This window comes from Ruditapes philippinarum, unplaced genomic scaffold (genome assembly GCF_026571515.1).
Source record: "Ruditapes philippinarum isolate M1 unplaced genomic scaffold, ASM2657151v2 ctg6544_1_1_1_1, whole genome shotgun sequence".
Lineage (NCBI taxonomy): Eukaryota > Metazoa > Mollusca > Bivalvia > Venerida > Veneridae > Ruditapes > Ruditapes philippinarum.
The window spans coordinates 1-14,678 of NW_026856599.1; the positions used below are offsets into that span (position 1 = coordinate 1).

The 14,678-nt window shown below is 32.9% G+C and overlaps 1 protein-coding gene across 1 annotated transcript; it reads left to right on the forward strand.

Moving 5' to 3' along the window:
• Nucleotides 1-8,835: 8,835 nt before the first annotated feature.
• LOC132747088 (uncharacterized) lies at nucleotides 8,836-12,999 on the forward strand (the record flags this gene model as incomplete). Its single annotated transcript, XM_060736398.1, is given in 6 exon segments — nucleotides 8,836-9,857; nucleotides 10,248-10,480; nucleotides 10,710-10,805; nucleotides 11,036-11,201; nucleotides 11,355-11,584; nucleotides 12,873-12,999. Coding segments are annotated over 6 exon segments (1,047 nt in total). The 3' UTR covers nucleotides 12,877-12,999.
• Nucleotides 13,000-14,678: the final 1,679 nt, after the last annotated feature.

Below are 14,678 nucleotides of genomic sequence, written 5' to 3' on the forward strand. Positions count from 1 at the left end.
AAAAAAAATAGAAAATGCAATTCCGAATGGTGAATGGTCGTATCAGCTGGAGAAATATGGAAATATATAGAAAGAATTTAGAGTATCATTTGATACGGCGCTGGGAGATAGCTAGCTTTCGAGTGCTATGCAAGTGACATAAACAGGCATTTTGTACGAAAGTGGTAAAAAGCACCAAACTTTCATAGAATATATACTTTGTCATCAACAAATATAGCTTCCAAGAGATATGTTTGTCTATTTAAAACTAAAAGAGCCCATGGGAGCTTTATTTATCAACAACACGAGCTTTGTTCAGCAACAACATGATTCGATTTTAAAGCAAATGTACAGACTTGACGATTAAAGCTCCCCATCATGAAGTGGGTAATAAACTTAATAATAATTTATAATAACGTAGGTTAAGGTGACAACAGACACTTTCCGTGGTACTCACATAAATGTCATTTAAACCAACTTATTTCAGTAATAATTGTTATTTATTTAATCTTTGTGCATTAAATGTCGTTGATCACCATAAAAAATAACATATTTGAAAAAAATGCCTTTGTAAATGATTGATTTTTAATAAAAATCCTAAAATTTTAAATCGTCATATCAAAGTCATTTTTTATTTTTTTGTCATCAAACCTTTGGAAAATAAACATACTTATAATATCTAGGGAACCGTGTCTCAAATTTTTTCTATCTTTTCTCAAAAAAATATTACGTAACGTCAAACATTTTATGCGACTTTTTTCACCACACATATTACGTAATTAAAGATAATTAAGTCGCTGATTGAGCAAACAAAAATCCCTGACACGGTTCCCTCCGTAAATGAATTCCCTTTCATGTGCTTTAAACCGCATGTTAATTGCTTGATTATTAAAAAAGTTATGCCGATTCAAAGTTAGTCCGACCCGCATCAAACGAAGTGTCATAAATCGGCTGTTCTCTCTCGGACCCCTACGTTTCACGCTAAATAATTGCATAATACACAAATATCGCACCAGAGAGGGTCACAAGTTGCGGTAACATACTCTAACAACATTTTATGGCCCAGTGACATCTGACCAATTAAAAGGTTGCTGATTAATATCAGTTTATAACAGAAATTTCTTCAAATCTTAACGTGATTTACCGTCGTCACACATGTCACGTGACTTTCGGTAAAATTTGAGGCACTCGGTGGGGGGAAATGGAACGTATTTGCGCACCGCTAGCGGGGTATTTCATTGTTTCGCTTTTGAAGTTTATTATTATTATCATCATCATTATTATTATAATATACCAGTGTCACTCTGTCTGTGTATTCGTGTATGAAATTCCGTTAAAATATAAATTAAAATAACAAAAAAACTGAGCTTCTGACGGTCTTTTAAAGTCCATGGTAGATGTACAAATAAGAACGGGATATTATATATTGTTTCCTCCAAATTGATATGAATGCTTCACATATTTTAATAGAAATAAAAGGTATCACTCGATCATTATGATCTGACCTTCTTGGCTTCTATTATCATGAATACACGTATCATCTTGCACGACATAGCTAGAGATCCAGTTTCTACTGGGATATACAATAAATCAATAAATTCCATACTTTGTCCCAGGTTTATTAGTACTGTGTTCGATTTACTGGCGAACAATTTATTCAAAGCATTCACTGATAATATATTTCATTATCTTTTTTTATTGATTAATTGAGAAATAATCATCTTAGACAACCTAAAATGGTTTAGAAATTTGTCAGGGACACCTTACCACAAGTCATATAGGCGTTCACATAAAAAATGTTGTCTGTTTTTGTTGTTGTTTTACTTGACATTGTTAGAAAACGAGGTTGAATGTAAAGCAAGCCCTTGAATCCGTACAAAAGTCCATAAACTCAATGTAATATCTATCAGATTGACGGGACAGACAAATTATTTTCACACATTATGGATATTTTAGCAACTATATTTTTAATCAACCCCGTGGTCGGGCGATTTGCCGCTATGCTTAATTATTTGTTTCATACATTATGTTACGTACACTGGCCGACAATTTCTTATTTTATAAAAAAGGCTAAATAAAAGGTAAAAGATATTCATAAAAGATGTACGGTATTTGTACGATACATGAATTCAAACAAATATAAGTAGTATGGACCGGTAATTCACGCATATATGGAACTACCGATTTCCCTCATTGATGCCTCAACAGGGGGCGGAGCGTTATCGATAACTGACAGGTTACGCGAATAGCAGATAAAAATGGTACAGGTACCGTTTTAAAACGTTAAAAAAACACATTTTTTGGACTAACTGCTTCCAAAATTAAATCACGAATGTGTTCAGAAAAGGTTGATAAATCTACTAAGCAAAAAATCTCATTTTAGGTATTTTAAGTGATAATTGACTCCGTTGTCACCTTAACACGAAAATGACGGGGATGTCGACTAGTAACTAGTATGCATTTAATTTCATGTATTACCTCGTCCTTTTCAAACTTATGGTGACATACTTCTGTCTAAAGTTAAACTATTAAATATCTCGTTAATTATTTGACTTACAACTTCGTTTTCGTATAAGTAAGATCATTAACTAAGATTTATCTCATTTACCAAATACATTTTCTGTTAAATAATCAAATTAAAGTAAATATTATCTCCCAAAAGTGTCCATGCTATAGGAGCTTTTTTCGCGAGAAAATGGGCCATCTTGACGTGAATAGCTCCCTTTCGATAATTACATTGTTGCTTTTAGAGTTAAGTGTCAACAAACGAAAGTACTGCAAGAATGTGTTGAACAACCTATTTACTTTTGTAATATTCTGAGTATCTCGTGGCCACGACTTACCTATCTCGTGGCCACGACTTAGTAACTCGTGGCCACGACAAAGTATTTCGTGGCCACGACTTAGCTATCTCGTGGCCACCACTTAGTAATTCGTGGCCACGACATAGTATCTCGTGCGCACGACATAGTATCTCGTGCGCACGAGACAAATAAAAACACACACATGTCACCTTTGTGCCACCGTAAATATTCGTCCTTTATTAAGAAGTAAATAATATTGGGATAACTTATATAAAACACCTAATTCTACATTAATATTTATTTCCAAGAGGAACAATCATAATACTAACAATACATGGTTTACAAAATCATCAATAAAAACATATTTGTTTTAAGTTTCTATTAATTTCTAATTGCTCATAGATAAACATTTTTTTAAACTTACAACATTACAGAGAAGATTTTTGAAAATCAGCAGTCTTGTCTAGTTTTGATTAGTGATATTGTTTCTTACGACTATAATTGGATATTAAGAGCGTCTTTTTTAAGACAACGGTCTCTTATAAGCATTACACCGACACTGCAAATTAAAAATGTCATATTTGTAGTATTGTTTTCTTTCCATTGTAATTGGACATTAAGACTGTTTTATTTAAAGCGACCTTCAGCTTTTGTAAAGGTTAAATATGTTATGTTTAGATTACATTTAATATATTATAGTCAAATTAAGTTAAGGGAATTAATGTGAAAACTGAACTATTCCGACGATAAAATATATAAACAATAAGGAAACCCCTCTGTGCCTCCAATCGACAGGTCCGCTCACTATATTTAAATTATTAAAGGGGACGATTCGTTTTCCGATCTTCTATTTTTAGAAACGAACGTCACTGGTGTGTTACAAATAGCTCTTGGAACGCTGTTCCTCACAGTGGTATGATGTACTTACCCAGATAAGATTACTGAAATACTTTATTTGAAATAAATAAATAAATAAATATTTATATATATATATATATATATATATATATATATATATATATATATATATATATATATATATATATATATATATATATATATATATATATATATATATATATATATATATATATATATATATATATATATATATATATATATATATATATATAAATAAATATATAAATAAATAATATATAAATAAATAAATATATATATAAATAAATAAAAGAAAAAAGCTTTAGGCCGCTTTTAAGACATCGGACTTTTATAGGCTTTAAGCGAGCATTTTTGGCATTTATATAGGTAAGATTGTTAGTCATAAACTAGATCAACAAGGAAAGGCGGCGCTCAACGAACGCAGCCCCCACACAACCCAGCAACAAGAGCCAGTGGTAAGAAGCCCAGGTCGCCAACTGAATACTAAAACCAACGTGCTGGATAACGTCCTCAAATGAAACTATACAAGGTCCATGGCGGTATTCGAACACACATCGGTGAGATGACAATGGATTCAAATTAAAGACCTTAACAACTCAGCTTTATCAAGCAATGTCGTCACAGCGGAGACATCCTCTCAGATGAAGTCCACAAAGATCTGGAAAATAATGATCCTTCGAAAGCATTAAACACAGCAAAATTACATGAAAATTGCAGACTCGGTTTGGTGAGGGATAATGAAAAAGTGCAACATTCCTAACGCCCGCTAGCACCGGCTTTATCGGTACTTAATTTTCAACACTTAAAAGTGCTGGACTCAATAGTCCTGAAGAACCAGAAAAAAATATAACAACACAATCCTTTAGATTCACCCCTTTCAATTTGATTGGGACATTAACGAGCTATATTGTAAATGAAGCACCATCTAGAGATTAAGTCTTTGTATTATTAATGTTTATGTGCATAATTGAGCATGCTACCGGAAACATTAACGATTTAACACAATTAAAAAACCTAACATTGAGCCAGAATCTGATAAGATAATGATGATAGTGATATTTTTGTTTGACATTAATCCTGTCGTAAATCCATATTAACAATACAAAAAAAAGTTTTTAAAGTTTTTGACTAAGCGAGTTACGCACTGTAAGTTAAAGCGATGTCCATATTTGGAATAATTTAGTTAAGTCTTCAATTGCAATATCGTTTTATTGTCTAAACCTGAGCAACAATTGAAAGGTATTTAATAAATGATTTTAAACAAGCATTTAAAAAACTTTTATGAGCGTGCATTTTGAAAAACATGATTGTTTGCGATTTCAACGTAATTTTTTAAATTGTATTGTTCTGTCAAGCTTACCACTACAAAATTTACTGGATTTAAGTGTTACGCGTGTTTCTAATGTCAAGCGCTTCGTGCAAATCTTTTTATTTTTTGTTTTATGAACAATATGTTCGAAATACACCAGCGTCCATACCGGTCCGCAACTGTTGCCACAAAAGGGACATTTTTTCACGCTGATCTTTTCCGAAATTCCTGTTCTTCGTAAGTAGGCGGTAGCAGGGGGAGGTGACACCATCAAGGCATCTTTTCAAACGACCCTTGATGGGACCACAACCCTCCCGACTTAATCCATGACAAAGATACCAATCATCCCTGGTACGATGATTTGACCTTGACCTGCCAGGTGCCCTTTCCGCGACTTGATGGATATTGAGAAGCTAAATATTTCAGTGGATTGCGCCCATTCTTTACCTACATGACCTTAATCAATTCACATGACTGTTTATGTTATAATGTATATATAAAGTTATTTCCCTATTCCTTATTAGTTTTTCGAATAAGGAATAGGGAATTAGTTCCTGACTCCTTATTCAAATCTAAATAATGAACAGTAGAATAAGTATTTATATCAAAAAAGATATTTATGGTTGATTAGTAAACTAGAACCACACTGTAACACTGAAAAAGGGAACAGAAGATACTGTAACTGCACGAACTTCTTTTAAAATCTACATTAGTATTGCCAAATCAATAATCGAAATCATTGCATAAGCCCCGGCATCTAAATATTTTGAAAAAATGGTCAAGTCAAATAAGGAATAAGGAACTAGTTTGTCAGCATACATGCATATTCTATATGGTGTAAACAATAAGTACTGCTTTTAGCACAGTTTAAACAAAAGGCCGTATGCTAACTTCATTGTCCAAGTTTGTAACTTTAAGGTCAATGTTTAGGGCATTAGGGGTGTAAGTGATTTGGTCCTATTATAAAAACTTCCTCATTTGTGTTTTTGATCTACTGGAATGATTACATTTGTTTTCTGAAAACAAAACAAACTCGACAGAACATGATTTTTCCGACGTCTCGTTTAATAAACTCATGAACACTTACAGAAGATCCTGTAATATTACAAATGGTATTACTTATTCTCTGATTATCAATAATAATTGAACGAACAGTTTTCAGATCATCGCGGATATTGTAGAATAATGAATAGGATATTTTTATTAACTATCATCAACTATACATAATAGAAAAATAACAATTATCAGCTACATTTGTATACCATTCATTCAAAATATTTACATTTATTATATACTTATAAATGAAATATTGAGAAATATTGATGAAATAAAATGCATATTTTCATTTTCCGTATTTTCACTGTAAAAATTTATTTTTCACTGCAGTGAAACATATTTTCCGTATTTTCACTGGTGTCTTGCCGGACTACTTTCTTTTAAATTCTGCCAGTACACAAAATTTAAGGGAAAGTCTTTCAAATTTTAATGTCAAAAAAGAGAAAAATGTATATAATAAACAGAAAATTCAAGTTTTTTCTATAAATACATGATTTATTTTCATCTTGTGGCATGAAAATTACCATATTTCACTTGTGGCTACCGCCACTCATGAAATATTTATTTTCATACCACTCGATGAAAATAAATCATGTATTTATAGAAAAAACTTGAATATTCTCTATTTATTATAAGAATATGTCATAAAAGAATAGAAAAACAGACATTTTACTTACATTAACAATACGATACGAGCAAAGCTCAAACCATTTTGTAGAAAAAAACAAACAAGATGAAAAATGAAATTGTTCACTAACTTAAACTCAACTACTGCATTAATTGGAGGAATTTTAAGTTAACCGTTGTAAAAGCCGATGGTAATTATGATTTTTCTTCACAGTAGCTTCAACATTTTTGTAGTTATATGTGATAAATGATACGAACAACACATGTTCACCTATTTAAAGTATTACTTTGACTACTTTCAATGACACGAAGCAGTAGTGCACGAACTTGAGTATATCCGTGCATTTCTCTCTTTTTTGGCTTGACTTTATTTTTCAGCCCATCATATAGCTTACAGGAGCCATCATGGAATTCACATTTTCCCGTTCCCATATGTTACGGCAAACACGGTATATCTGGAAAAAAAACATGTTAGAATTTGAGAGATTAAAATTGTAACCGTATCCCTATAAAAGGTTTCGTGCAAAACTACAACAGTCCAATTGTTGATCAGTATATGTTTACGGAATTGACAGTTGTTTTTTTTTTCAGAATATAAACACGATCTTTATTATTTTAAGCACTTAAACCTTCTTTCCATATTTAAACAACAAATGAATGAATCATAAATCGTCTTTACAGCAGTGACACGTGTGCGATGTAACCTCAAAACATGGATCATGAAATAATGACCACAATGATAACATCTATTCCATGGGCAAAATGATAAAGATATCGGATATTCTAAATGACAACTTTGGCCATTGTAATATAAAAGCAAATCCTTTTCTGGTGGCTCAACTTGGAGCTTTTGGTTTATCTTAGGTACGTCAAAATTCATTACGAATGATTTATTTTAAAGCTATATTAATGTGAATTTTACAACCTGCTACTAGGGCCAACGGTTACAACCTCTCCAATCTTTGTCTTGAATACACGTGCTTCAACATTGACAATTATCACCTCTGGGAGAGTGTCTCTGTCCTAAAAACGCCTAGGTTGCCACACTCTATACCCTGTGCATATTCAAAAGACAAAGTTGTTAGAATAGTTAGTTGGTGAATGTGTTGCCAGTTGCTCTTTTTACAGTTTTATAAGTTAGCCAAAGCAATCGTTCTTATGAAATCTCATCTTATTAGAAATAATCGCAACTGTTGTCTTTTTTTGCGTATCTTGTTCTAATCCTTATTTGGGTTTGAATAAGGATTAAGGAACTGGTTCATTATTCCTTATTCGACTTGAACATTTTTTTTCAAAACTTGTATATGCAGATGGCTTTAGTAATGATTTTGATCATTGATTCTTCCAGTTCTAATACAGATTATCAGAGGTAATTGCAATTGTTTGCGTATCATCTTCTGTTCCTTATTTGGAGGTGAATAAGGAATAAGGACTTGGTTCCTTATTCGAGTTCAACAATTGTTTTTTAATATAATTTGATGCAGATGCTTTACGCAATGATATTGATGACTGATCCTTGCAATTGTAATGCAGAATTATGAGAAATAACTACATCTGATGTATTCCTACCTTTGCGTATATTCTCTTGTCCTTATTCGGAGTTGTATAAGGAATAAGGAACTGGTTCCTTTTGATGTTTGATTCTTACAACTGCTATCTTTGCTTACCTTCTTCTGTTCCTTTTTCGGATTGTATCTAATTCCTTATTCCTTGTTTGACATATTTTCCAAATACATGTATTTACATGCAGTTGATTTTATGCAATGTTTTGATGATTGATTTTTCCAATTCTAATGCAGATTTATATGTTCTTTTTTCAGTGTTTACAGAGTGGTTCTAGTAAATACTTATTTTGCTGTTCCTTATTTAGATTTGAATAAGGAATCAGGATCTAGTTCCCTATTCCTTATTTGATTTCGGAATAATCAAATCTAAATAAGGATATTCCAAAAATATTTGAAAAAGGAATAAGGAACAAATTTCGTGAATGAGAAAACTGGTCTTTCTATTGAAAAAAAAATCTTTGATCTTTGTTCATATGCATATTATGTAAGATACATATTAAGTATGGGCCAAAAAATGTGTTTAAAATACAGAATTATCTAAGAAAATACTAGTATAGAATAAATATGTTTATGTTGAACCAGGCCTCGACATAAGCGGTGGTCCGGTGGTCCGAGACCACTTGATTTTGTCAAGGACCACCTGACTTTCCAAGCAGCTGGTTCGTTGGACCACTTGGTTTTTCTGGTCAGATGGATACCTCTTTTCAATAAAAATGAGTGAGAAATCCCTTGAAAGTGTTATATGTGACGAAAAATCCTTTTATCTTTATCTTATTTCTCGAAAAGAGTGGTTTTTCGTCTGTTTACACGTACCGGGTACGGAACCGGTCTGACCGTCACGTTTTTTTCCAATCACGGAACGGCGTACGAACTTTAGCCTGTTTGCCGATGTACAACAACAACAACAAAAGCTGACAAAACTAAATTATTTGTGTTTTTTATCTACGATAAAGTTAAAACAATGTGGAATTTTATAGAAGGGATTAAACAACCTGACCCAAAGTGCCCGAAATCAAAAGAAGAACAACTTTTACAGCAGAGAGCGTATGAAAAATCTCGAAAACGTAAGTTTGACCAGTCGTGGCAAAAAAACTTTTCTTGGTTAGTATGCCGAGATGATTTATTATTTTGTGACATTTGTGAGAGATATGATACCACTGGGTCATTTGTAAAAGGCAACAAACATCTAAGGTCTTACCAGTGTGGCATCCATGCAGACAGTACAAAACACAAGGAAAATGTTAAAAGATTAAAACGGGAAGAAAAACCAACTGAATCAGACGGAGCACAGGCATTCAAATGATTAATTCAGCTGCCAGGAGTAAGGTAAAAATTTTGATAAGAAATGCACATTATGTCGCTAAACTTGGAAGACCCTATACAGACTATGTGGAAATGGGAAAATTAGATAAAATGAAGGGAATTGATATTGGGAATACATACCTTACCGATAAATATTGTGAAACATTTGTGAAATCAATAGCTGATTCCATCAGGGTGGAGCAAGACAAACATTTTGATGCCAGTGATTTTTTTTCTATAATCAGTGATGGCAGTACTGATTGCTCCAGCAAGGAGGCTGAGGCCATAATTGTGAGATCGTCTGCCAAGGGAAAGGTACAATTACTTTATCTGAAGTATTTTTTGTTAAACATAAAATATTTTAATAATCTATATTGACAGGGGCGTTGATATAACAATTAATACGTTTGTTTCCTGGCTTATTATATTAAGATCAAACTGCTTTAGTTGGTAATCACAATGATCTCCCTTTTACAATTTGCAATTTGTTTCGGCATGGTCAATTTGTTTTATTGTATTCATCCGGTGTTATCATAAATAAACCGTTTTTTATTTTTTTCTAGTTTATTATGATACGTTTTTCACGATTAGTTTAATTTCATTGTCAATGTTCTTTAAGGCAGCCCAGGCATGTGTCTGCTTCTTTTCAAAATTTATTTTTAAAAAATAATTGAATTATTTTTGTTTTTCGTGTTTATTTTGCAGGTTGAAACGCATTTCATTGGGCTTAGACATGTTGAAAAAGCAGATGCAAAGCATATAACAGATGCTATCATGAAAATCATGAATGAGCGATTTGACAATAACTGGGCACAGAAATTCATAGCCATGGGCTGCGATGTTGCTGCTTTAATGTTGGGTGCAAAGAGTGGTTTGGCTAAACAACTCTGTGAAAGAAGTGCACGCCCCATTTATACAATCCATTGCTCTGCTCACCGGTTAGTTTAGTTTTATGAATGAACAAAAAAGTTCTTAATTATCTATAATTTACAATTTCTACCTGAGCATGTTTGTATATTTATGTCTTAATTGATATAGAGTAAAAGCTAAATATTACACATATCATTTATGTATTATTTTCTTTTAACAGTTTACTTCTAATGACATATAAAGTGACATTTCAATATAATTTGACTAGTTGTGTTATTAGCATATATTTCTTTTCAGACTTGAACTTTGTTTTAAAGATGCAACCAAACGTCTGACGTCCAAGATACATGAGAAATGTGAAGCATTGCTGTTAAATCTTTACCTTTTCTACAAGTAAGAGATATAGAAATAAAATACTAAATTATTCTACCAATTTTGAAAGTTTGCCTAAATTTTCAACATCCTATACATTTTGTTAAAACTCTTACAAGATATGATACAGTATAGAGAACAATGTGAATATACAATTCCTGAAATATATTCCATCAGTATCAAATTTCATAATTGAATGATATTCCTTTCTTTTAAATGAATAAATAAATAACTATATAGTTTAGTACTAGATTGAGTCCCCTAAACCGAGCAAATTTGACCAGGTGTTTTAAATCTTTGGGTATCAACGTGGTTGTGCCAACAAGAGTCGGGGGTACTCGATGGCTTCCTCACACCATGAAAGCTATTAAGCACATTTTGACAGGACGAGAAGCTATCCTTAAACACCTGAACGAGGTAAGATATTTTTAGTGCCATTTTGTTATGTTTTAATTGTGAAACAAGCTTGTTTTGAATGCTATAATAAATTTCAACAGGTGTCAGAATATTAACATCTTGATTTAATATACAACTAAAACCTTCATTTAATACATATTCTGGTAAAAACAGATGCAGGATCCAACAGGACCTACTCGTAGGAAAGACTCGGCTGCAAAAGCAAGGAATTTTCTGAAACTTCTTCAAGACCGTGAGGTCCTTGTGTGGCTACACTTTTTGATGGACTTAGTCTCATGTCTGGGAAAAGTGACTGAGATCATACAAAAACATAATGTTACCTTAGCTGAAGTTTGGAAGGAATTGCAATCTGCAAAATCAATGTTACAGAGATATTATACAAGGTAAAATAGCTGAAATATACACACTAATTGCATGTTGCTTAATTCTTATTTGAAGTGTAAGTGCCAAGTCCTGTACATGTATATCTGTTAATATCTCTATCTTTGTCTCTGCTTTTTTGCTTTTTAGTTTAGAACATAACTAACTGCATAGTGCTTTTACTCTGTACCTTCTGTTTTTCTTGAGGATACACATACTTTTTTTGCTGTAATGATAACAAATATTACATTTTGATGTATAAATCAGGCAATAATTAATTTGCAACTCTCAAATTTAAAAAGAACTAAATGAAGGGTATGGTGTCCTCATCTTTATCTCTTATAGTAGCATTACTTACTAACCCCTACTAATTATAACAGTGCTGGACCTTATCTGAGAAAGACAGAGTTTGAAGGTGTTGTACCTGCCAGTAGATTTAAGCTTCTGCAGTCAACTGTTGCAGCTATAGAAGAGAGATTTAGTGGAGATCTTTAGTTTTTCAAGAGCAGTGCCTTTATAGAATTTAAGAACTGGCCTGATTCCATTGATGGTGACTTAAACCCCAGTCACACTAGAGCTTACGATTACTTGCGACCACCGGCGACTTGTAAAACTGACGATCATCAGCGATTGTCTGCGATCAAAACCATTTTTGCACAGATAAATTTACGTTTGCGAGTATCGTAAGACAAGTCATCATTGACAATCGTTCGACAGGTCATAAGTAAACGTACGATGGTCTCAAGATTGCCTGGGATTACTTACGACTACCCATGTCATAACATGCGATCACCTACAACTTGTCGTACGACCATCACACGATTACTAAAGACTACTTAGGATTATCAGTGACTAGTGGCAATTTGTAAAGACTGTCGTAAGATTGTCGCACTTCCGAACGACCATCGTGCGACAGCCTTAAGACCTTATAAGATCACTAGCGACCTGTTTGATCGCAAGGAGGTTTTTGTGCAAGCTCAAAAACCTCTCTACGACTGAAATTGGTCGTGAGACCTAAATAAGATAACCTGCGACTGCCAAAGATCACCGATGACCGTCGTAAGACGTTTTAAAGATTGTCCGCGACCAGAGGTCACTGGTGATCGTGAACTGGTCTTCACTGGTCGTAAGCTCTAGTGTGACTGGGGCTTAAAGTAGGTATAATTTGCATGTACTAAATAAGTAATGATTTACTTTGCATGTACAATGAAAGTGATAATCAAACTAATTCAACTTGCTTTTCTTTTTTTTATATTACGTTTTCTTCCTTTTATGAGATATTTACCAATGTTTATTGAAAACATCATGCAGGTGACTTTGGTGATGATGAGGTCGTTCAAATGGCACAATTGTGTGAGTGGGCCCTTATTGCGTCAGGTTGTGAAGTTGAGATGGTTGAGACAGAATGGATCCGTTTCAAAACAGATGTATTCAATAGGTATTTGAAGTTTCAAATAACAGTGTATTTGGTTAATTTGAAAATAATCAGGTTGTTTAATACATTTTATTTCCTTTAATAACGACTAATTTTCTTCTTTTATCATAATTAAGTATTGCCTTGTCAGACCAATAACATGGAAACAAAAAGTATCATGTACGATGTTTGTTTCATTTCAGCAAGAAGAAAATCATTCATTCACTGACTTGGCCTATGCTATGGGAATCAATGAGCAGTGACTATCCAAGTCTGTTCAAATTAGTTAGTCTCCTCCTCACTATACCTTCTTGTTCAGTGGATGCTGAGCGGAGTTTTAGCAGGTATTTTTTCTATTTTTATAGTTTTAAAGACATTTTAAACAAATTAAAATAATTTTACATGGTAATCATAAATATGTGCCACTTTAAACATTTTTTTGTAAATACAGGAATATTGTTATAAACTGTTTAATCATATTTTGTTATAAATCCTGTTGTCCCAAAAAAGATTATCATTTTTTTAATATTAAGGATGAAGCTGCAAAAGAGTGATTGGCGGGCTTGTCTGGGTGATAGACATCTAACTGATTTGATGTTAATTTCACTTGAGGGAGACGAATTAGAGGATTTCAACCCAGAGCCAGCACTTGAGATATGGGAGAACTCTGGCATCAGGTCAAGAAGACCTTATTTCAATGATAAAGGGAGACAGAAGGTAAATTTGATGTCATGCTAATTTATTTTGTAGACTTGATAATAATTTGTGTATAACATATTTATAAAAAATGTAATTTCAACCAATTTTATGAATAAAGCTTTATCTTATATAATGTTTTCTTCCAGGCCACACTGGTGACACAGGAAGAAGAGAATGATGATATTCAGCTGGTGAACTTTGATATCCTGGCAGATCAAGCTGGAGCTCTGGATGATACTGTTACATCTGTAGAAGATCAGGATGATGAGCAATATGACGAACAACATGCCAATGACCTTATAACATTACAACAGAAATCATATAGACTTTTGCTCTCTTTAATGACTGAACATGTTATCTGAATAAAAACATAATATATTAATCTGAATAAAAACATAAAACATTTAAGATGTGTGTTTTCTTCACTTATTAATATAAGTTATTATCTCTGTAACCAGTTACTAAAATCATACCTGGAGTTAAAATTGTTTGAAAAATTTAAGGACCACTTGACTTCAAGAAGGACCACCTAGATTTCAAATTTATTGGTCCGGCTGACCACCTGCTCAAAAAGTTAGTATCGAGGCCTGACTGTTCAAACGTTGCTCATTGAACCGTCAATATTAATACATGTACGGTAAATACTGTATCATGTTCTTTCTAATAAAATTTTATTCTTGCTGTTCTCAGTTACATCAGTGTTCAGAGATTTTTATTTTTTTAAATGTCCCCCTGAGATCACAGATAAAATACGAAAAATGCACCCGCATATTAAATAGGCATATTCTTGTATTCTATGTCGCAACTTATGAAGAAAACATAATTATTCATAAGACACGCTCATAGTTAAGTGGGATAAATATACTATGGTATTCAAATTGCGGCTTATAAGATATAAACTATTACATTCTCATGATTCTTGAATTATAACGTGTTGTAGATCATAGACATGTCGCTCTTTCTGTTTGGTTTTACATCGCATCAACCCAGTAGATGTGACATGC